Raw genomic sequence first — 24,171 nt, 5'->3', positions numbered from 1 at the left:
TCAAGGGCAGCCCTACTTATCCCCTTTCTGGACAAAATAAACACAAATTTTAATATTGTGTGAATATTTCAATAATTTTAATATGTCAATTCATGTTTACCCTCAGGTTTGGCCGTCTACCAGTGGCACAAGTGATAAAGGTGAGACACACAGTATCTTATTGATTACATGTAAAGTTCTTTGATATTTTCAAGGTAGTAATATCTTGATTTGACTAAACAACTATTGAGACCATGTTTTCAAATTGTGAGAAGATCATGCAATAAACTTTTCTTTTTGGTTTTTCATATAAAATAAATAAATAAATAAATCCAATAAGGTAAGAGAAAGTTGGAGCCAAGCGAATCACCAACTAGTAAACGGCGACGGGACACTACACCAGGATCATTTACAGGTATTTATTTGGGATGTCCCAATTCGGTCTCAAAGATCTATATTGGCACCGATCAAGGCATTTTTTAACTGATTAGTATTAGCTATATTGAGCTTTAGTGACCAGATCTGATCTTCTGTTTTATGTCAGCTGTCTTTTGTCTGTTTTATGCATGCATGGTGCAACCACTCCCTCCAGTGTCTGCCTCTCCACTCTGCTGAGCTCTACAAGTACAGCAAACAAAAAGAATAATTAATTAATGTAATCTGCATAAAAGATGTAGAGACATTGGAAATAAACTTGTCAACAGAATACAGATACTTCATTCAGGTAACTTAGACAACTGGAGAGAGAAATTCCCTCCAGACAGCAACAAGACCAAACGATTCCAGAGGGTTTGAGGGGTCATTCTGTACTTTATTACCTAAAAAAACAAAACAAAAGAAATAACAGTGCATTAATACAATGTGGAGCTATTCCATTGTCATTGGACACATTTTAGTAACTTTTATGTACTTTAATGTACTGTGCACTATGCACTGTATTATCTAAAGAACCAGACCAGTATCACATTGGGCTCAATATAAAATGATGGGGATCGGATCGGGGGCTAAGAAACCTTGATTGGGACATCCCTAGTTAAAACATTTATGTAATTATTTTTTACTTGTATGTTTTTATATCTTGGTCCCAGAAAATACTGTTGGCTGGCCTGGGTATGTTAAAATCTCATTAGAACACCTCGAATAGTAAACATCATGTTACGCATGCTATACATGTTTATTTAACTGCAGGTATCCATAGTAACAAAATGTATGCTTCTGATACTAAGTAAATAACTTAGTATAACTCTGATTATACACATTTAAGGCATCCTAAAGTGACTTGGCAGAAGAAGTGCCTCTAACAAGTCTGCCCATTATGCATTACTGCTTACTGGATACACTGGTTAATGGTTTCTGCTGAATAGTCCTTTACTTTTACTCTGACAGAAGAGATCATACTGTCTGATGTGAAAGAAATCATGAAACGTGTCCGTGAGAGAATACCTAACCAAGGCAACCAAAAGCTCAATAAATTCCTGAAGTAAGTATTACATTTATAAGTTTTCCATATTCCATTTTCATATTACTCCTGGTTCAACTCCTGCCACTGCAAGAATTGATCTTCTTGGAAAGTAAATCCGATGTATGATTATTCATTCAAATTAACTGAATTTCATTCAGAATCTTGTTCTGCACAGTGCTGCACTAAACATTCCCTTAATCAGGTACAGTTCTTTGCATATTTGTTGATTGCATTATACTTATACATTATTACTGATCTAACATGTATTTGTTGATTCATGCACAGGTAAGTTAAGCTGGATATGTGAAAGATGGCATAAAGGTGCATTTCTTCTTGGAGAACACCTGTATTTAAACCTACAATAATGTATTTTTTGGCCACTTCACCGCACACGGGGGCAGCGAAACAAGATTCGAACACAACACTAAGTTGATATGCAAATGTATTAGCATGCTTTTGGTGTCATCTATCTCCTGAGGGAAACATTTGACTCTTTAGCTGCTTAATGCCCCGTGTTCACCAACTAGTTGCTAGCTCTGTCTGTCTGCCATTTTGTGCTGGGCAGGTACTGCAGTGATTTTATTAGAGCTTTTAAACTAAAATCAACTGCCTCCTGCATTGGAAACAAATCTTGAAAGTAGCGAGAGTGGCTCAAAAAAGTCAAGTTGTGGGGGCATGAAACCAAAACAATGAGCTGAAAGACAGTATAAAGCTCTGTAGAGCCGATGGAAACTGCAAAGTCTGGTGATGATTCTGTGTGGTTTCACCTCTACGTCTTTCACATACATACATAGTCCTTGAGGCCATTTTTAATATTAAAATATTGATTCCTTTAGCAGTAATGTTTTTAGTAGGCATTTCATGGAGGATGTCTTCCTTATTTTGACACATTCATTTGACATACAATACTGTATATATTCTATATTTTCCAAATAAATCAATTCACTTATATTTAAATTCTTTGTACAACAGGGATAAAATTGGTGAGTTGGAGACAGACAAGAGGGAGACGGTCGGTGTCTTTGGTAAAACTGGGGCTGGAAAAAGCTCTCTGATAAATGCTGTCATTGGAGAGAAGAATCTCTTGCCCTCTGGAAGGGTCAGTGCATGTACCTCAGTCATGATTAAGGTTGAGGCTAACTTGCATAGCCCAATGTACGAGGCAGACATAGAGTTCATCACAAAAGAGGTAAACATTTTAATATGTTTTCGTACTTGAAGCAAGTTGAAAAGTTATGATGTAACTGCAAAAATAATTTGCCGGTTACATTACATTTAACCATTTAATTAAACCTATGTTAAACATAATTACTATTTTATTTTTTAGGAGTGGAAAGATGAGTTGTGGTCCCTGCATAGTTTTCTTGAGGAAAATGCAGCTCAGGAAAATGAAGATGACGATGATTATCAGGACTTTGTTGAAAAGCTGTCAGCGCTGTATGGAGAAGAATGGAAAAACAAATCCCCTGAAAACCTCATGGATAACAAATATTTTAAAGAAATTCCAGAGTTTTACATATCCAGTAAGAAGAGATTGAAGTGTAAATCAGTAAGAATATATATTTTATATATCCCTTCATAGAAAGCATCTGAAAGAACTAAATGATAAAAAATTTCAATTATTTATGTAGTTTACATACCGCCTAGATCCAGTTTCAAGCTCAATAAATGTAAAAGTAAAATCAGTATATAAAGTATTTTGGTCTTGTTCACGAGTGGGGGGATAATGGAGTGTGAGATAGACGGATCAGGCTTTAATTCTGAAACATTTGCTGTATGTTTCTACAAAGGTTTGGCTAAGACATTAACACTCAGTGAACAAAATGTGACAATAGCATTTAAGATGAGTAATCTGGAACAACTCAGTGTCAATAACATGGGCCAGCCTTTATTTGTTTGTGGTAACCATGCCCCTGGCCATTATTTGAGACCTGGCTTTTATTTCATACTTAATTGATATGAACCTTCAAGGACACTTAATCATCAGAAAGGGCTGCTGGCCATCAAGGGTCAACACAAAACACAGAAAATCTATACTAATAATTACACTATTTGGATACACATACTTGCAAACACTGCACTGTCAAAACCTGACTGTGTTTAAATCTTTAAACCTAATTGTTCACTATGACCCACAATTTTACTTTTGTCTCCTCCTTTGTCTACAATTTATATTTGTTACTTTCAATGATAGTGTTTTGATTGCTCTTGTTGCATCTTATCCTGTTCTAATTCAATTAAGGTAAAGCAGTTTGAATGCACATATAAATAAAATCATTCAATAATTTTATTTTATTAATTATTGCAGGCAAAAGAGTTATCTGCAGAATTTGTCAGATACACAAGAAGTGACTCAACGGATGGAGAAGGTAAAGACTTAAAGAGCTGGTACTGGCCACTAGTGAAGTGTGTGACTATCAGGGTGCCTAATAATGATCTTCTCAAGCATGTCACACTTGTGGATCTTCCTGGAAATGGGGACCGTAACAAGAGCAGAGATAAAATGTGGAAAGAGGTAATGAAATGCAGTTTGTGTATTACTGTGAGATCTGGAAACTGTAACATTATGTAATGATAATTATTCATAATTAACTTCATTATGCCCCTTCAGGTTGTTGGAAATTGTTCTACTGTGTGGATTGTGACTGACATTAATCGAGCAGCAGCAGAGAAAGAACCCTGGGAGATCCTGAAAAGTGCCTGTAGCCTCATGGGAAATGGTGGCCAATGTCAGCAGATTCACTTTATCTGCACCAAGTCTGATGTTATTGAAGATTCAGATGATCTGTAAGTGATTTAGGATTGAATACATAGTCACATAGTGTGTATGTAATCTTATATAAATATGTAAGAATATAGGCAAATGGAAACACTGTACAATTGGTAATATTATTCTATTTAATTATTCCAGTTCCAGTAGGTCAGCTGAACATGAAAAACTGTGATATTTGTCTACAGTCAAGATATTAAGTCAACCTGCTTTAAGATATCAAGAGACTCCTGCTCTAGATGGAAAAACTCAACTAACTAAACTGAAAAAGCTGTCTCTAAATTGTTTCTCTAATTTTCTCTAATAATTACAGCAGTGCCACTTAATACAAACCTTTTCTTATAGTTCAGCAGCTGATGTTCGTGCTCTCATATTAAAAGAAAACAGTAAAGCCAAGGACAAAGTGAGAGAAAAATTCAGTAAACTAAACAGGATTAAGGTGAGTTGTATAGACTGAAAGAAAATTTTAGATTGTCTACACCTGCAAGCCTGCCTTACAATCATAACTTTTTTTTGTCAGACATATTTCAGTGATGAAAGTTTTCAAGTGTTCACAGTGAGCTCCAAAGAGTTTCTGAAAAAAAAACGTCTAAACGCAGACGACACTGGTAGGTGAAGTCTGTATATATGCATATTTGTTTATAATGGAAAGTGTATAGCTAAAATAAATATTTTCTTTTAGTTTACTTTAAACACTTTAAACAATCATGACTAATTGCATTGTCAGATATAAATTTAAGTATGTGTGAATATGTAAGAGACAAACAGCTTTCTTTTCAGAAATACCCAAACTTCAGAGTTTTCTGCAAAATCTCAATGACTCTCACTCAAAGACATTAAACTATGTGTCTGGAGCTTATGGGATTCTCTCTCTGATTCAAGGTGCCAGCTGTAGAGAAGTGGTAAGATCAAACTCCTTTCATTGTCTTTAGTTTTCTTAATTGTCATTAATGGACAGAAAATAATAATATTCATAGCAAATAAATTACCTTAAGAGAAACTAAACTCAAATGTGCGAAAACTACAAAGGCTACATAACCACAGTAATTAAAGGGTGTGTACTCGATTGCAACAGAATTGATAAATTAACAAAAGAACAATAAATGGGATGCAAACTTGAAGGTCTCTGGGACGTCAGTTTTTGACTTCCCACATGCCTTAAGGTAAGAATAGCTTACAGTGGTGTTAGACCTTAATTGGCTTCAATGACAATATGTCAAGCCTGGGACTGTTATTATCTTGATACAGTTGAGTTATTTCGAATTAGTGTACACTAGCCATCACAATTAGCTAAACTCTAGGCGTTGTTAATGTTATTTCCAGGGATACTAACGTTAGCTGACGTACTTGTTATTCCAAATTCCACTTGTATAACATTACTGATAGTAGTGTTCTTGAACTACTCATTTAATGTTACTGATGTTTGGCCAGCAATTACAACATAAGTTGAGCTCCTCACTTGAAGTGCCAACTTAACGTTATTTTGTGGTGTAGACAATGAGTGGTGTAGACATTGAGCTAATATATACCTACTACCTACCTACACTTATGATGAATTTAAACAATGCTAGTTACAGTAGAATAATTATGTTTCTTGCGAATGCCAAGCTCAATGAAAACGACAGAAACAAAACAAAACGAAAACGAAAACTGAAATGAAATGACCTTGTGACAGTTTTACTTATAGTGTTTGTGGAATCAATTTGTAAACATCATATTCTTGTCTTTTAATTGAGCAGTTGGAACCATAGTAGTAGCAAAAACCACATAAATTTTTTTTTTCTAGCACAAGTAACATAAATGCTGCTTTGAAAGAAATCCCAATCAGGTAGTATTATAGTTTCATTGCTTTAAATACTTTTGTTGTGTTTGATTTCAGGCTGATGGTAAACGTGAAGTGTGCACAGACCTTGAAGAACACATGAGGAAAGAGCTTGATAAAGTCAGAAAACCCATGGAGGAGGCTTATGAGGCTTTTGAAAAATGCCTTAGTCAGGGGGTTGAACAATCCAAGCTTTCATGTGAAAGTGTTGTGGAGTCTGTCTTATATCCTGTACGTATTTAAATTTGAATCAAAACAAATTATTTTGTACCTCAAATGAATACATGTTTAAAATGTTTCTTATTTGTTTTAGAGTGGGGTATCAGCTTGCAGTTTTCACAAGATATTGAAGTGTGTAGTTGTGAACAATGGCACATACAAACCAGAGAGCAAAACAGTAAAACAAATAAACCTCAATGTGGACTTGGCTTCATACTTGACTAACAGCATTGATGAGGAGTTCAGAAAGACCTTCCCGTAAGAAATGACTTAATGGGGACATAAAACCCTTTGTTGGTCCATTTTACAAACTATGAAGAAATGAATTCAATTAAAATCTACATTATACAGATAATGCAATATAATACATATAAAATACATTATTAAAACCCATCCTTTCCAATACTACCTTTTATGAAACATTTCAACTTCACGTTTCAGAAACGAAAGAAAAAATGGACCATTCAACGGGGTCATCAATAAATTTTCACTTGAAACAGAGAGGCTGATTGAAAAGTACAAGGATGTCGAACTGCAACTGATATTTCTCAAGACAGAGGTAAAAGATGAGAATACTACTATCCTATCCATTAGTCCATTATCATGCTGTTTGTGTTACCTTTAACTTTATTTTAAAATATGTTAATCTATACTTTGTTTTGTCTCTCAAAGGAAGAAAAAATTAAGACAATACTCAACTATGTCATCCGGGAGTATAAGAAAACAATCTACAGAAGTCTGACAACAACAATCGAGAAAGCCATGCAAGAATGCTACAAAAGTAAGCAAGAGAATCATCATATATCATTTGACACTAATAATAACACAGATTAACATTCATTGTGATTATTTTGTGTTTTATTGTAGAAGCAGCAATATTTACAGGACCTGGTTCGCTGAAAAACATGAGGGACACTATTGAGAAGCATGTACATGATTCAAAGAACATCATGTTTCAGCAGGCTAAAGATGAAATGTTGAACCAGCTGCGATGGATGAAGGTTCGTCACATTTTATAAAACTTCATATGATGATGATATAGGTAAACATGTTGTGCTGCACATCTTTATCCATATTACTAGGTCATCATTTACATGAAGGCTTTTTCTGTATTCAAGTGGAATATACATCATTCTAAAAGCTGCATTTGCTACTAAAAACACTGCAGGCACTGTCACAAACATTATTTTTTTTCCCTTTGCATGCATTAATTCATGTACGATTCAGTTAATCTTGAACACAATATTTTGCTGTGTGAGTGATAATACAATTTTTTTTGCTGACTTAGGAGTATATCCTAGAGAAACTGGAGACAACAATGCAGAAATCAATCAACCTTTCACTCAAAACAGATGGGGACTCAATCCTAGGTAAAGGAAATGTAGCAAAATAAAATTATGACAATCACTAAAAATACAGTACAATATTTTATTAAAATGAATAAATTAGCAAATGTACAATAGTGTAATTAATTGTGCATTTGAAAATAACATGTTTTTTCTTTTTAAGATGTTACAGTGGAGCTTGAAGAGGTGAAGAAACACTACAATGAACTGATGGGCCCAGATGAAGAAACACTAACTTAGTAAAACATTCAAATGTCAACATAACCGCCTGATAATAAGATGTTCTGAATAATGCTAACCATGCTTTTATTACACTGGCCCAGAAGCTAATCCACCCAGCCCAGCAACTGCACTGTATCCATGAGTGCAGAGGTACATTTTAGTAAAACTGATGATCTAACTGATGATTTAAACAGAAGCCAGCATAGATAATACTACTATTATACTTTTTATTATACTACTACTATAATATTACTGTTTGTCATCATTGTTCAATATCCCTATCTTGCTGATCTCTTTGGTGGATGTTTCAGACAGAAGTCCTCTTTGAGTGTTGTTTTGATATGTACTTTGAGTTTGCTGTGTGAACTGATGTCTCCCATATCTGTCCATGCAAACAATTTGAATCTATGGTTTTCACTCATTGTAAAGGAATCATTTCAGCCCTAATCCTCTCTTAAGTGGGCTCAGAGAGAGAAAGAACAATTATTAATTACTGCAGTCAGTAGATGCGCCAGAACTACAGCGATCACAATGTTAACTAGTAAATCAAAATCTGGTTTTCAAAAAAGGAAAGAGAGAAAAGAGAGAGAGAGGAAAGACAAAGGAAAGGATGTCAATCTATAACCCAGTTTTTCACCAAGAAAGGAGCCTATAGTCTGTGAGTGGTATTAACCAGTTGGCTTAATGTCCATAGGGAAATAGGATAGCCAGCTACAGACTAGTGTTAGCCTACATTTAATCACCATTTAATCAGTTCAGGGAAACGTTTAGCAAGATATTCATATTACATCATTGTCCCTGCCCCTTTTAGCAGACTTAACAACAGATGAGTCAGCAGCACCCCAGTTTCCCCATCACTGTACCCTCCCTGTCCCAGTGAAGAAGGTGAGCAACATTGTGTTCAATGACAGGCCAGTTAGCATCATTGCAGGGAGTCTGTGGGGATTCCTCTGTCTCTCTTGCTCTTTTTACCATTACAAAAAAAGAAAATGAAATATTTATTAATGACAGAAATTCAAACACATTAATAACAATTATTTTCTCACATAATGATCATTATGAAATAAATAACAAACAATTAACAAGATGCAGCTACACAGCATTTTTGGAGAAGTCTGCATTGCTTTACGTATATTTTGTACATTGCCTGTGACTGTTGCTGGTGGGGAGAGAGCTTTTAGTAAGCTAAAACTGATAAAAACTATTTGAGGTCCACTATGTCTCAGGACAGGCTTTGCAGTCTTGCCATGTTGTCCATTGAAAGTCAGTTGGCTAGAAAGCTTGACTTCAAAGACTTATCAGTGACTTTGCTGGCAAGAAGGCTCGGCGCTGGGCTCTTGATGAGTCAGGCTGAGCAAGGGCCAGTGATAGCTGACAAATGGCATGGCTATGGAGATTGGATATTACTACAAGCATGATGCCCACAGCCTAAAAAAACTGAGAACAAGATGTATGGCTGGACTGCCAAAAACGTGTTGAGCTGTTATTTGCGAGAAAAATTTGGGTTTCCAGGAGTCCTTTGTTCTTATTCATACCTTTTTAATTTGATGTCACTGGTACTGTTAGTTTGTTATGACCATATTCCAAACCTCAAAACCTTTTGATTTAGTGATCAGTTTATCTGTTTTGTAGCACTATAATAACCCTTGTGTGGAAATTTAATTTTACATGTCAACTTTATTTTCTTGTTGGAATATATGTGCAGCTAAGTTCATAAATCAGCTGTTTTCATTGTTTTGAGAGGATGATGTTAATTTATTTTGATTGAAAAGTTAATATATATTTAAGTTTGTTTGTTTTTCTTTTTCTAAATCTTTCATTATAATTACAATAATAATTAATAATTATAATTAATGATTAATTAGAGAATTTTCCATTTTGAAATTTTACAATAAAAATACATTGAGACTGTAAAAGATGACCTTTAGCACATTTTTTATGGTTGCTTTTAATCTTGCATCAAATAGTGAACTGCATACTGTTTGCAGACTTGCATGCATATACAAATCACCTGCAGTAAATATTGTGTTAGTACTAGTATTGAACCACAAGAAGCAAGACAGTTGCAAGCCTTTAATAAGAGTTATGTAAAGCTTTTGATGGGACACTTACGTCCTAGAGATGTAGATTTTTTTGTCTACAAAATCCTGGTGGCGCCCCTGGTTGTGAGTGCTGGTTCTAAACCTCAATACCTCATCAAGCTTTCTCACAGATGTTCTGATACATTGATGGAGCTGGTTTCTGGTTTCAGGTTGTGTATGTCTATGCATATCTCAATATTTTACAGACCATTTCTTACCTCCTATGAACCATATATAACCTGTTTGTCCATGCCTTTGTCATATTGTTAGAGACAGCTGGCTCCACAATGACTGCAGCAATCAACCCCAACCAACCTATTTATTTATTGTATTTCTTCATAACCCACATCACATTAGTGCAGGTGTGGTTGTTTGAAGCCACAAATGACCAAACAGGTGTTGTTGCCTTGCCCTGTGGCTAATGTCAGCTTATCCACCACCTGGCCCACATGGAAATAAAACCCTTTTCTCCAGTTGTATTTTGCATCTTTATTTTACTGCTGTGCTAAGATGTTTTGTGTAGACGTAGTCAATACTCTTAGTCCTTGTGGGTGTTTGTTTGGGACCCCCATTAAAACAAGATCATACATCTCAAGGTGTTCATCCTGAGATAATAAATTAATTTTAGGGAAGGTAGTGATGGTAGAAGTACATAGATCCTATAAGAAAAAGTAACAATATAAAAATGTAAAAGTAAACGTCCTGCTTTTGAAATCCTACTCAATTAGTAATACAGTAGTATATCAAAAGTAAAATTTGTTCCAAAAAATTGCTCATGTGACTGATATATTATATATTCCATTATTGAATTCATAATACTAATGCAATATGTTAGTAGCATTTTACTGTTCTAGTCTTAACTACTTTATATAAAGTTTGGGGTTGTGGGATGTTAAATGGGGCACAAAAGAAGAAAAACCTAAATTCTGCATCAAAAGGATTTTTTCAGATCATTCTCTCATCTGCGTTTTTTAAATATGGGATACTTTTATCTATTTGGTCCTTGAATAGTTAAATAAAAACATCTGAAAAAGTTTGGAGATAATGAAATATAAAATAAATTATATAATATATAAAATATAAAAAATCATTTTTATATACTGCTTTTCAGTCCTGGGGTTTACAACTGCTCATATCAATTCCTATTTTATTACTGTGGCTGACCTAGTATGCTTTAAAGTTAGTTCATCTTCAGGATATATGGTCGGATCACACAGAGAAAGAAAAATGTCAGTCGGGCAAACCACTCACAAATCACGTTGCAGTGTGTATTCATACTTTGCACGTGACGTCACAACTACTAGCTGGCAGGCAAGAACATCGTTCTCCAGCAACGAAACCCAGTAAACTAATCGAGGATCTTGCCAGGACGTCGCCAGTTTTACTATACAAAAGTATATATATATATATATATATATCATATGTACGTGATTTGATATGATATGATGAGAGGAAGAATACATGTTACAGTACACACGTTACTGTTGTACTGCGTCTACTTACTTACTTACTTACTTACGTACAGTAACTTTGCATACATACTATGGTACAGTTATTACTACTACATTAACGTTACAACCTAACAGATTGCTAACAGGATTAAAGGCATTTCGCTGCCCGAGCTGCTCTTGTCTGTTGTCTGATGATAAGCAGGTAGGCTACAATGTTTGACATCCTGCTAGCCATATTTGATACAGCATAGTATAAGGTTTTTTTTTAAACTAACGTTACTTATCAAGCTGTCATTCGCCGGCAGGCAGGATGTACATATTCAGATGAAGACTTCATCACATGACGGAACAGATGTCACTTTGTGTATAGCTACAAACATGCAAACATTAGCAAACGTTAGCGGGTAACGTTAGCTATCCGTACTTTTGTAGCCTTTCATTTTTTGTGCGGTGTAAGGTGACGGATATATGTAAATATATATGTTTCTTGCCCGCCAGGTAACCATGGTAATCACGTGACTGCAAAGTATGAATAGCAAGTGGCTGACCTGATGTCCTTGAATGGGTTTTTCCTCTTCAGTCTAAATAATTTGCACTCTATTTGCATGACTTCGTTTTGCGTGTGTGCAATGGTGAGTAAGCTACTGTAGATATGTGTACCAGTAAGTTATAAATAATGTGAACACACGATAGGAACAATTTCAACACGCAAATTAAACTAAACTTCCCGATAGTTCCACCAAAAGAGCAGTGACAAGGAGAGTGTTTGAGATTCGGCCAGTGTAAAAAGTGAACAAGAATGTCAGGTGTGAATGTAAATGTAGCTCTCCTCTGAATGGTTGGCTTGTGCCTCTACCAAACACATACGAGAGATGTTAGAGCCACTGCAGGTCTAAAGCAGTTGCAGCAGTGATGCTCTTTATAGCAACTATCATAACACTATCTGAAACTATACAGTCTGTGTAATTTGCCTTACCATCAACATTTAGACATACACAACTGATCAATGTGTCTTTGTTCTTTTACCTTAAGTTTGTTGTGTTTTTTTCTGGTGCCAGCAGATGAGCTGTATCCTATTGTAATACCTATTTTTAGTTAACTATCTGAACCTGAATGTGTATGCCTATTAACTGATGAGACATTAACTAGGGATGCCCCCTGACTGTCGTCTTAACTGCTAGTTGCGGAGAAGAGTCTTAGTTGACCCAGAAAAACAACTGGAAATGCCATTTGGGAGCTGCACCTTGTCGACTATGACTCAGGATGAAGAATTAATGAATTCATTTTTTGAAGTAACTGTTAAGGTTATACACCATCCATCGTATAGTATGAAACAAATCCTCAAAATTGATGAGGATTTTTATAATAACCACTAATTCATCCCAGAGCCACTGTTGTGAGCGTTGGTCAAAAAACTCAATGCTCAAAGTCTGTTTACTTGCAATTGAATATTTATTTCAGCATCCTTTGCACTATTGTCTACTGTCTACAAATGTTATTGTTTTTGTTTCTTTATATGTGTATAACAGTACATAGTAGTTTATGTCTCTTTTGTTGAGCTTGTTGTCCTGTTTATTTATGCTGTCAGTCTGTGTTTGTATATTGAGAGCAACATAAATCAATTTCCTTGTATGTGTGCACATAATCACACATACATCAATACAAGTGATTCTGATTCTCATAATAATTCATAGACAAATGTTTTTTGAATTGGTTCTTAAGCCAAAAAAGGTTGTAAAGCACTGGTTTAATCTTTAATATTATGAATTAATATTTGTGTTTTATAAATCATCAAATGCCTATTTTAATGTAAAACCTTATTTTGAAAAGTAACTAATAGCTAATAGCTGTTATACATATGTAGTGGAGTAGAGTGGCTGACCTCATATGCTTTAAAGTTAGTTCCTCTTCATTCTAAATAATTTGCACTGTATTTGCATGACTTCGTTTTGCGTGTGTGCAATGGTGAGTAAGCTACTGTAGATATGTGTACTAGTAAGTTATAAATAATGTGAACACACGATAGGAACAATTTCAACACGCAAATGAAACTAAAGCTTCCTGATAGTTCCACCAAAAGAGCAGTGACAAGGAGAGTGTTTGAGATTAGGCCAGTGTAAAAAGTGAACAAGAATGTCAGGTGTAAATGTAAATGTAGCTCTCCTCTGAATGGTTGGCTTGTGCCTCTACCAAACACATACAAGAGATGTTAGAGCCACTGCAGGTCTAAAGCAGTTGCAGCAGTGATGCTCTTTATAGCAACTATCATAACACCATCTGAAACTATACAGTCTGTGTAATTTGCCTTACCATCAACATTTAGACATACACAACTGCTCAATGTGTCTTTGTTCTTTTACCTTAAGTTTGTTGTGTTTTTTTCTGGTGCCAGCAGATGAGCTGTATCCTATTGTAACACATATTTTTAGTTCACTATCTGAACCTGAATGTGTATGCCTATTAACTGATGAGACATTAACTAGGGATGCCCCCTGACTGTCGTCTTAACTGCTAGTTGCGGAGAAGAGTCTTAGTTGACCCAGAAAAACAACAGGAAATGCCATTTGGGAGCTGCACCTTGTCGACTATGACCTCAGGATGAAGAATTAATTAATTAATTTTTTTAAGTAACTGTTAAGGTTATACACCATCCATCGTATAGTATGAAACAAATCCTCAAAATTGATGAGGATTTTTATAATAAGCACTAATTCATCCCAGAGCCACTGTTGTGAGCGTTGGTCAAAAAACTCAATGCTCAAAGTCTGTTTACTTGCAATTGAATATTTATTTCAGCATCCTTTGCACTATTGTCTACTGTCTAGAAAATGTTATTGTTTTTGTTTCTTTATATGTGTATAGTAGTTTATGTCTCTTTTGTTGAGCTTGTTGTCCTGTTTATTTATGCCAGTCAGTCTGTGTCAGTCTGTGTTTGTATATATCACGCAAATGAAACTAAAGCGTCCCGATAGTTCCACCAAAAAGAGAGTGTTTGAGATTTAGCCAGTGTACGAGATACACAAGTGTACACATATGAGAGATGTTAGAGCACCTGCATGTCTACTTGCAGTCAACATTGACTCCTACTGCCTCTGGTGTTCACAGCAAGAAAAGCAGAGAAGAAAATAAATGTGTGTGTGTGTGTGTGTGTGTGTGTGTGTGTGTGTGTGTGTGTGTGTGTGTGTATTATGTGTGCAAACATATAATGCACAAGAAACAAACAACTGATTATTTGCTTTTATTTCATTAGTAATGCTGATTGATACAGCACAAATGGTTATAGTAACTAAGAATCTTAAAACATGAGCTTCACATAAGTGTCAGATGCAGTTATACCTAAACCTTTGCACATGCCACAATAATGTTTTTATCTTTTGTAAAGGGTGGGAGGGTTGTGTTGTCAACCCCACAGTGCAAACACCCCAAACAACCAGTAAGTGTCAGTGCAGCAGCAATGACAAGAACCCTCCCCTGTCATCCCAGCCTTTTAACAGTGTTGGAAAATAAGTAAGTACATTTACTCAAGTACCTTACTTAAGGTTACTATTTCCTCTTTATGCCCTTTGTTATTTCGTTTACTTTATACTTCAACTCAATCACATTTCAGAGAGGAATATTTTACTTCTTATTCTATTTTGATACGTTAAGTACATTTTGCAGATAATTCTTTTACACTAAACATCAATGCATTATATTTCCACTGATTATAATACTGAGACACTGAGTTCATTTTGAAGTGCTATTTACTTTGTCTGTTAGTGGAAATTAAATCAGGATAAACCATTTAGTAGGGTGAAAAGTCTATTGAATTGGTGGCATTGGCTCACTGAACATCCTATGTGGTGTTCACATTTAAACACAAGATCCAGATTTTTTGTTATGGTAGATTAATAAGAAATAAATTAAAACATTTAACTTACATCATTAATGCATCCACAATCTGGCCTTATTTTCTCTTTTCTTTGGAGGAAGAGCAGAGTTGTTCTAACTAAAAATGCCAAGTAGTAATAATCGAGTAAAACATGTTTGATTACCTTGCAGTTGCTGGTCATTGATGATTTTGTTCGTAACAAATTAACTGAGTGGGGTCTCGCTGAGCTGATTGAAAGACTTAAAGGTAAAGTATTCCGATGCTTCTTTTTGGAATGACCAACCTCGAAGCATCTACTCATGCAGACATAAAACATGCTGCAACATTGCAGTACAATACTGACATATCCTTGAAAGACAGTTTTAGAAAATGGGAGAGATCAGTGTTCATCATCATGCAAGTTTTTGTCTGTGTATGCAGTGTATAAAAGCACTCACAATAAAAACCTTGTATATTTGCCAACAGTTTAAGGAACACTTTATTATCCTGAGAGTTACTGCTGTTCATTAGCATCTTCATTAGACTGAGAACTGAGAAGTGACAAAATATTCAACATGCATTCAGCTCATACAACCACCAATTTCATAAGGAGTAGGGTCTAGACCTGCTCTATATGAAAAGTGTCCTGAGATAATGTCTGCTATGATGTGGCACTGTAGAGAAAAAAAGGACTTGAATTGAATAATGCGCTCTGTGAGGTTGTAATGCACTAAAAAAAAGTAAAACTATTGAACCTACAGATATTTCACTCCATAAGAAACTGATTTCTGCACCTATTTGAAATTAATTCATTCTCAATTTTTCTTTTTTGTTCAATTACAGATGAAGGCATTGAAAAGGAAAGTCTTTACCTTCTTGATGATCTAAAAATTGATAGCTTGATCCCCCTTTGACTTAAGAATTGTCTCATTGGGTGACAGTGTTGTTGACTGTGGAAAAAATATGTTCCAGTGATCATTTGTTGTACCCTTTCTGGACTCTACATTCCAGGGTCATCCCTGATTGGATGATAATATAAATGCAAATATTGTTGTGTGCAATGTTAAGATGTTTGTTCAAGCCTGTCGAAACCTGTTAGAGGACAAAACCTGTGTGAATGTAAGTTCTTGATAGAGTGAAATGTTCATATTCATCCTCAGGATTTGCCGTCCACCAGTAAGTGATAAAGGTGAGATACACAGTATCCTATTGATTACATGTAGAGTTCATTTTCAAGGTATTCATTTCTCGAACAGCTATACTGAGACCATGTTTTAATATTGTGAGAGGATGATCCGACATACTTTTGTTTTTGGTTTCTTTTTGTATTAAAAAAAAACAAGAAGGAAAGCGAAAGTTGGATCTTCAGGGCGAGTCTAGCAGACGGTAATCACAGACTAAGAAACCACAACACGACACTATACCTGGATCATACAGAGGTATATACAGTATATTACTATCTAAACAATGGCAATCTACTGTAGGGTTAAAACTTGCAATGTCATTTTTTTACCTCTACTTCTTTGCATTCACTCACAGAAAAATTCATACTGTATGAAGTGAAAAAGATCATGAGATGGGTCAATGAGAGAATACCCAAACAAGACAACAAAAAGCTCAATTCTTTCCTGAAGTAAGTACTACAGTGGTCTGTAGTGTTGTCTTAATTTTGCTCTTAGATTAGTGTAAGTGCAGGTTCACAAAAATACATCCTGAGATATTTCAAGCCAATCTACGATTTCAATGCACATAAGGCAAAAAAAATAAAAAATACAGTTTATGGTCATTCATACTTTAAATGGTGCTTCATAGCCATCATGAATCAAGCTTCATACCCAACTAAAGTCAAGCCAAACCAGCTTGATTTTACTGTTAATAAATAATTCACCAAAAGCTTTTCACCAAAATGTAAAAATTACATTTGCTTGGTTAAAAAAATATTAGCAGGTCCTTTGTTGTCAGCATTAGTTACAACCAGAAGCTAAATAGCTATTATGTACTTGCTTGTGCACCAGCAAGCTTTCAAAAAACACAAAACCAAAGGTGTTTAATTTACAAGCCTAATAAGTACAAACAATGACAGCAGAGGAATTTTCCAACTGGAGATCTGTCAGCCACTCAGTCAGGAAACCGTGCACAGTTGGTTGTTTTTTCGTAAAATGAAGTACCCTGCTGAGACAGTTGATATTGGTCGACAAACACAAAGTCATGTGTAAAAGTGTACCAAAGCTGAACTCAATTTGAGAGCACTGCAAATATTGACCACCTTAGCTAGCAAACATGATTATTCATCCAAATGAACCAGTGTTGTTAGTCAAAGTCTATATAGTCTTGAACTTCAAAACTTGTTTTGATTTTGGTAAGGTTGTCCCATAAGTCGGCTAAACCGTTGACAAGAAGAGTTTTAGTCAACGCACCTACCTACCTACCAACTTTTTGCAGAAATCAAGCGTCACTGTTTCTGTACATTAGACAGATCACTAATATACAACTTCCCTTAGAATTTTGGGGATGGTGTTGACTCATTCTTTTTAGTGTTTGTATATTTTCCAAATGAATCAATTTACACATATTTAAATTCTTCTATAACAGGACTAAAATCAGCAAGTTGGAGACAGACAAGAGGGAGATGGTCAGTGTCTTTGGTAAAACTGGGGCTGGAAAAAGCTCTCTGATAAATGCTGTCAGTGGACGGAAGAATCTCTTGCCCTCTGGAAGCATCAATGCATGTACCTCAGTCATGATTAAAGTGGAGGCAAACATGCAGAAGAAATATGAGGCAGACATTGAGTTCATTACAAAAGAGGTAAAATGAGCTGCATGTGTTAATATTTACTTGAAACTAGTGCTACAAACATACAGTTGCTGGTTATATTACAACCATGTTATTCAATTAAGTTTTCATTATTATGTTTTTTAGGAGTGGAAAGATGAGTTGTGGTTCTTGTTGAATTTCCTTGGAGATAATGAACCTCAGGAAAAGGACAACGATGATAAAGTTGATGATGATGATGATGATGATGATGATGACGAGGATGAGGATGAAGATGATCAGGACACTGATGAAAAGCTGTCAGCGCTGTATGGAGAAGAATGGAAAAACAAAAACCTTGAAAACCTCATGGATCACAAACATGTCAAAGAAATCCCAGAATTTCTCCATTCCAAGAGGAAGATTTTGACATGTGAATCAGTAAATTGTATATTTAGGTAGTTTATATTAAGTCATAAATGAAAATGTTATGTATAGTTTTATATAGATATTAGTTCAAAAGCTCAACAAATTATGTAAAAGTAAAATCAGTATATAAAATGCAGTCTCTACCAGTAAAAAAATTAATTTATACAGTATAACTTCTTTGACAAATTGCAGTCATTTTGCCTCAATCATTGTGGACTGCTCACTGTCAGTGGTGAACACAAAACACAGGGAAGTAGCATTATGCTACTATGATACACATATAACCTCCTGGATAACTCAAGGCACTGTCACAATCTGATCATGTTTGCAATTCAAACAACTGTTCACTATTGCCCAGTTTTTCTCTGACCATAACAATTTGAAAACCTCTGTTTCAGAGATTAATTTCACCTAAGCCTTGTGCCTATACAAATCTCAATTGAAAGCCTTGATTGTCATCAACAAGATTAAGGTACTGTTCTGATTTTGTGGTTTCGATATGTTCTGTTTTCTGGCTGTCTGAACTCTGATGGATTTATCATCTCTTGATCAATTAATCATTGATCATAGAAAGCAAGAGCAAGGAAGAATTATCTGCATTGCAGTGTTTACATGCCACAGTATCTTGTGGTAGCTATCATGGTGTTTACATTAAAAAAACCTGATCATAACGAGAAACTTCCAGTTTGGTCTAAAAAAATGATCGCCACAGGATATTCTATTGTAATGTTTTTATATTGGGTTGTGGATATGAGCTCAACACAAATAACTAAACCAAAATAGTTGTCTCTAACTTCCTGTCTCTGTTTTCTGATGTTTTTCTGTCAAATGATTATCAAATAATTAAATTGTTTTGTACATGTACTTTTATTCTGAGGGGAGATGCAAAAAATGTTTTTCATATCAAATGTCAGGTTACAGTAATACTGTATGACATGTCACATGATACAAATATTTTCTTATAGTTCAGCAGATCATGTTCGTGCTTGCATACTTGAAAGAAACACGCAAGCCAAGCAAAAAGTGAAAAAAAATTCAACAAACTCAACTATGTTAAGGTAAGTTTTATAGATTGACATACTTCACTCAAAATGCACAATTATGTAATTCCACTGGCCCATGTTTGGGTGAGTTAGATGTGCAAGAGTAGTCTTTCATGTCACTGTTTATGACACGCTGCTAAAAAGATTGTGCAGAGAGTAAACCCAGTTCTCCAGGCACTACTGCCTACAACTGCAAGCTTGCCTTGACATCATTCTTTTTTCTTTTCAGAAACATTTCAGTGATGACTGTTTGGAAGTGTTCACAGTGAGCTCCAAAGAGTTTCTAAAGCAAAAACATCTAAACTCAGACGACACTGGTAGGTCTCTCTCTCTCTCTCCCTATATATATGAGCACTTAATTGATAACAGAAAGTACAAAGCTCAAATACATATTTTGTTTTAGTTAACTTTAATTTAAACACAAATAAATAATTGGATTATGAAATTGAAATTTAAGCAAGTAATGTAAATATGTCAACTGCATTTTTTTTACAGAAATACCCAAACTGCAGGAATTTCTGAAAGATCTCAATGACTGTCACTCAGAGACATTAAACTATGTGTCTGGAGCTTATGGGATTCTCTCTCTGATCCAAGGGTCCCACTGTAGAGAAGTGGTAATACCGAGTAACATCTTTATTTTGTCTTTTATTGTCGTGATTGTGATTGTCATTAATTAAGTAGTCAAAAAATAATAAAGAACTGAAGAACACTTAAAAGATTATATTAGCACACAACAGTGTGCTAATGTGCATGGCACATTCAGATTGCACACATTCATTGCTTGACTTACTGAATGTGTTGTGTTTGATTTCAGGTTGCCCAAAAAACAGAGGTGTGCACAATCCTTGAAGACAAGATGAGGCAGGAACTTGAAAAAGTCAGAAAACCCATGGAAGAGGCTCATAAGGCTTTTGAAAAATGCCTAAGTGAGGGGGTTGAACAATCAAAACGTTCATATGAAAGAGTCCTGAAGTCGTTCTTATATGTTGTATGTATTTGTTTGAATTATGATTACATAAAAACAACTGATTTTGCACTTTATATTAATATGTTAAGTGTCTTAATATTCTGAGATTATTTTTTGTTTATGTTTTAGAAGAAAAAAGGTAGCGGTTTTCACAGGACATTGAAGTGTGTGGTTCAGAACAATGGCACATACACACCAAAGAAAGGGAAACAAATAAACCTGAATGTGGACTTGGCTTCACGCCTGACTGACAGCATTGATGATGAATTCAAAAAGACCTTCCCGTAAGAGAAGATTTAATGAAGACATAAAACCCTTGGTTGACCCATTTTAAAACTATAGAGAATCGTAATGAATGAATGATATAATATAATACATATATACAAATTGCATTATCAAAATACAAACTTGTCTTTTATGAAACATTTCAACTTAACATGTTTCAGAAACGAAAGAAAATATGGACCATTGTCGAACTGCAACTGACATTTCTCAAGACGGAGGTAAAAGATGAGAACACTACTATCCTATCCATTAGTCCATTATCATGCTGTTTGTCCAGGGAGACTTTAGGGTGAGCAATTAACCCAAACATCAAGTTTGTGACTGAATACTAAATATTGAATTAAACACAATAAATTTATATTTTGAACTGTTAACATAATAACATGGTATATGAATAATGCTATTAATATAAATGTTGGTAGCAATGCAGATAAAAACTAAATGCCACAGGTCCTAAAATAAAAATATATATATTTAAAAAGATATTTTGCATTTGCTACTAAAAACACTGCAGGTCAAAAACATACAACTATTATTAATCTTATGATGATGTAGCTATTAACCCCTTGTATACATTTAATCATGTAGGATTCAATTAATCTTGAATACAATATTTTGCTGTGTGAGTAATGATACAAATTTTGATGCTGAATTAGGAGGATATCCTGAAGACACTGGAGACAACAATGCAGGAATCAATCAACCATTCACTCAAACAGATGGGGACTCAATCCTAGATAAAGGGAATGTAGCAAAATGATGATAATTTACTAAAAATACAGTGAATATTTTATTAAAATGAATAAATTAGGAAATTACCAATAGTGTAATTAATTGTGCACTCGAAAATAACATGTTTTCTTTTTAAGATGTTACAGTGGAGCTTGCAAAAGTGAAGAAACACTACAATGAACCGATGGGCCCTGATGAAATAACACTAACTTGGTAAAACATTAAAATGTCAACATAACCGCCTGATAATAAGATGTTCTGAATAATGCTAACCATGCTTTTAATTACACTGGCCCAGAAGCTAATCCACCAAGCCCAGCAACTGCACTGTATCCATGAGTGCAGAGGTACATTTTAGTAAAACTGATGATCTAACTGATGATTTAAACAGAAGCCAGCATAGATAATACTACTATTATACTTTTTATTATACTACTACTATAATACTACTGTTTGTCATCATTGTTCAATATCCCTATCTTGCTGATCTCTTTGGTGGATGTTTCAGACAGAAGTCCTCTTTGAGTGTTGTTTTGATATGTACTTTGAGTTTGATGTGTGAACTGATATCTCCCATACATTATTTTTGTAGCAATAATATTAAATTAATTCTAGATTGAGCTTTTCCCTATAATATATATATATATTATTAATATGAGGGTGAAAACCACTGTCATTTAAGAAAACCTATCAGTGTCAAAATAACTGAAAAATGACTGTGATGAAGAAATAGATCAAAAAAGACTAAAATATTGTCAATAAAAAGAAAAAAAGGGGACTTCCGGTGACGCCATGGGTGTGCTTGCAGCATCATAATTTAGCTCCACATGACAACATTAAAGATAAGAGTGACAGCTACAATATTTTGACGCTGAAACATAAAAGATAGATTCATGAAACATGAGTTCCTCCGCTGGTCAAAGGAGACAGGATAAACCTGACCCCTCACAGGGAAAAGAAGATTATAAGCTGAATCCACAGAGCCCAACTAGCAAAACCGAGTCTGACTGACAGCAACACGTGTCAGTCAGACTCAACGCTAATGGAGGAGTTAAAAAAACTCAAGACACTAAATTGGCCCTTAGCCGTGTGGAAAAAACTATTTCGGACATAAAGGACCAGCTGGTGGAACACAAAGAGAGAATGGGAGGACTGGAGGAGAGGTTTGATGAGGCCGAGGATGCGGAGATGCGGCACCGCACTAAACTGTATAAAAATATAAAGACATTAATACAACCAGATCAGACGGGATTCATATTAGGATGTCAAGTAACATATAACATAAATAGAGCCCTGAACCTGCAGGCAATAGCGGCAGGTTACAACAAATTAATTGAACAAATAAAAAATTATGTGACGCGTTGGGAGGTCCTTCCCCTTTCTTTAATTGGCAGAGTAGAATCAGTAAAAATGAACATATTACCTAGACTTCTTTTTTTGTTTCAATCTCTTCCTGTAAGAGTACCTGCTTCCACTTTAAACATGTTGGACTAACTAATCTCAACATTTATTTGGCAAAAGAAGAGACGGGAGGTCTAGGTTTGCCAAACCTTAGAAATTATTATTGGGCTGCACAAATGAATGCAATAGTGGCATGGATCGGAAATGACCGGGAAGCAATATGGACTCAGATAGAGCAGGATTCGGTTAGGGGCATTTCCTTATCAGTACTACCACTTATTGATACAAAGTCAGTCAGTAAGATCAAAATAAAGAACAAATGGATAAAACACACTTTAAAAGTCTGGACAACAGTGAAAAAAATGCTCAGGGGGCCGGAGTTGATCTCAAGGGCCATGTTGATAGTAGGAAATATAGAATTCCCACCTTCCGTGTGGGATGGCGGGTTTAGAAGGTGGGCTGATAAAGGACTCAGATTTTTAAAGAGACAGAATTCAAATCATTCTCTCAACTTCAAGAACAATTTGACCTCCCATCAAAGGATTTGTATAGGTACCTCCAGATAAGACACTATATCATAAGTCATAAGGAAAGGGAGCTGGTCAGCAAAAACCCAAATGAAATAGTACTTATTATATTATTATAGTACTTTATTAGTGTTCTGGAGAGGCATTTCCCAACAAAAAAACATATAACTGGCAGTTCACAAAACACGGACTACATTAAAGGAAAAATGGGAATTAAAATTGAATGTTATAATTGAAGATTTTACATGGATGGACATATGGACAAGTTGTGATAAGGGAATTAGTAGCCAACTGTGGAAAGAATTTGACTGGAAGGTAAAGATCAGATTTTTTAATACTCCCTTTATCATCTATGTGGAAATTTTGGAGACACCACACACATTTTTTGGGATTGTCCTGCAATACAAGGATTTTGGGATAATGTTAAAAAGGAAATTGATATTATTTTAGAGGTAGATGTCACTCCAGAACCTATGTTGTTTTTGTTGGGAGCCATACACAAAGACCTATATAATGCAGATCAGCGATATATACTGAGGATTATTTTATTAGTAGCAAAGAAAATGATTATAGTGAACTGGAGGGATGTAAAACCACCAACAATAGGTCAATGGGTCCAGAGACTGAAAAATATATACATGATGGAGCGAATGACGGCAAGTCTGCAGCTAACTATGGACACTTTTGAGTCAAAGATGGACTTGTATTTCAAGGTACCTGGGGGTTTGATGGATGGGATGATGTGATGGAGTACTGTTGGGAAGGGATGCCTATCTAAATTCCTCTTTGGAAAATCTTGCTTAGCTACTATTTACAGATATTTGCTCCTC

At 35.2% G+C, this 24,171-nt stretch overlaps 1 protein-coding gene and 2 long non-coding RNA genes across 41 annotated transcripts in view; 2 read left to right on the top strand and 1 right to left on the bottom strand.

Annotated features, from left to right (window-relative positions):
* Positions 1-24,171, top strand: part of LOC127356105 (nuclear GTPase SLIP-GC-like) — a 132,026-nt gene that overhangs the window by 49,285 nt on the left and 58,570 nt on the right. For 9 of the 39 annotated variants that reach the window (XM_051387588.1, XM_051387570.1, XM_051387569.1 and 6 more), the window contains exon 24: positions 19,656-19,743. In XM_051387588.1, coding sequence (XP_051243548.1) covers positions 19,656-19,743 — 88 coding nt within the window. Of the gene's footprint in view, positions 1-106; positions 141-319; positions 395-1,365; positions 1,460-2,413; positions 2,631-2,768; positions 2,991-3,749; positions 3,957-7,540; positions 7,623-7,761; positions 10,375-19,655; positions 19,744-19,921; positions 20,044-20,243; positions 20,418-20,525; positions 20,681-20,842; positions 20,900-21,550; positions 21,948-24,171 lie in introns of those variants that run through there. The other 30 variants (XM_051387565.1, XM_051387584.1, XM_051387576.1 and 27 more) reach the window with 13 other exon arrangements.
* LOC127356132 (uncharacterized) lies at positions 16,276-18,197 on the top strand. The gene is made up of 3 exons (XR_007881900.1): positions 16,276-16,391; positions 17,795-18,008; positions 18,123-18,197. It is a non-coding gene; the product is annotated as an uncharacterized LOC127356132 (long non-coding RNA).
* LOC127356130 (uncharacterized) overlaps positions 20,526-24,171 on the bottom strand; it is a 40,783-nt gene continuing 37,137 nt past the window's right edge. The window contains exon 2 of the long non-coding RNA XR_007881898.1: positions 20,526-20,615. This is a non-coding gene — a long non-coding RNA (uncharacterized LOC127356130). The remainder of the gene's footprint in view (positions 20,616-24,171) is intronic.

The sequence above is a fragment of the Dicentrarchus labrax genome, unplaced genomic scaffold (assembly GCF_905237075.1).
Source record: "Dicentrarchus labrax unplaced genomic scaffold, dlabrax2021, whole genome shotgun sequence".
Classification (NCBI taxonomy): Eukaryota; Metazoa; Chordata; class Actinopteri; family Moronidae; genus Dicentrarchus; species Dicentrarchus labrax.
This window is presented reverse-complemented; position numbering and strand designations above follow the sequence as displayed.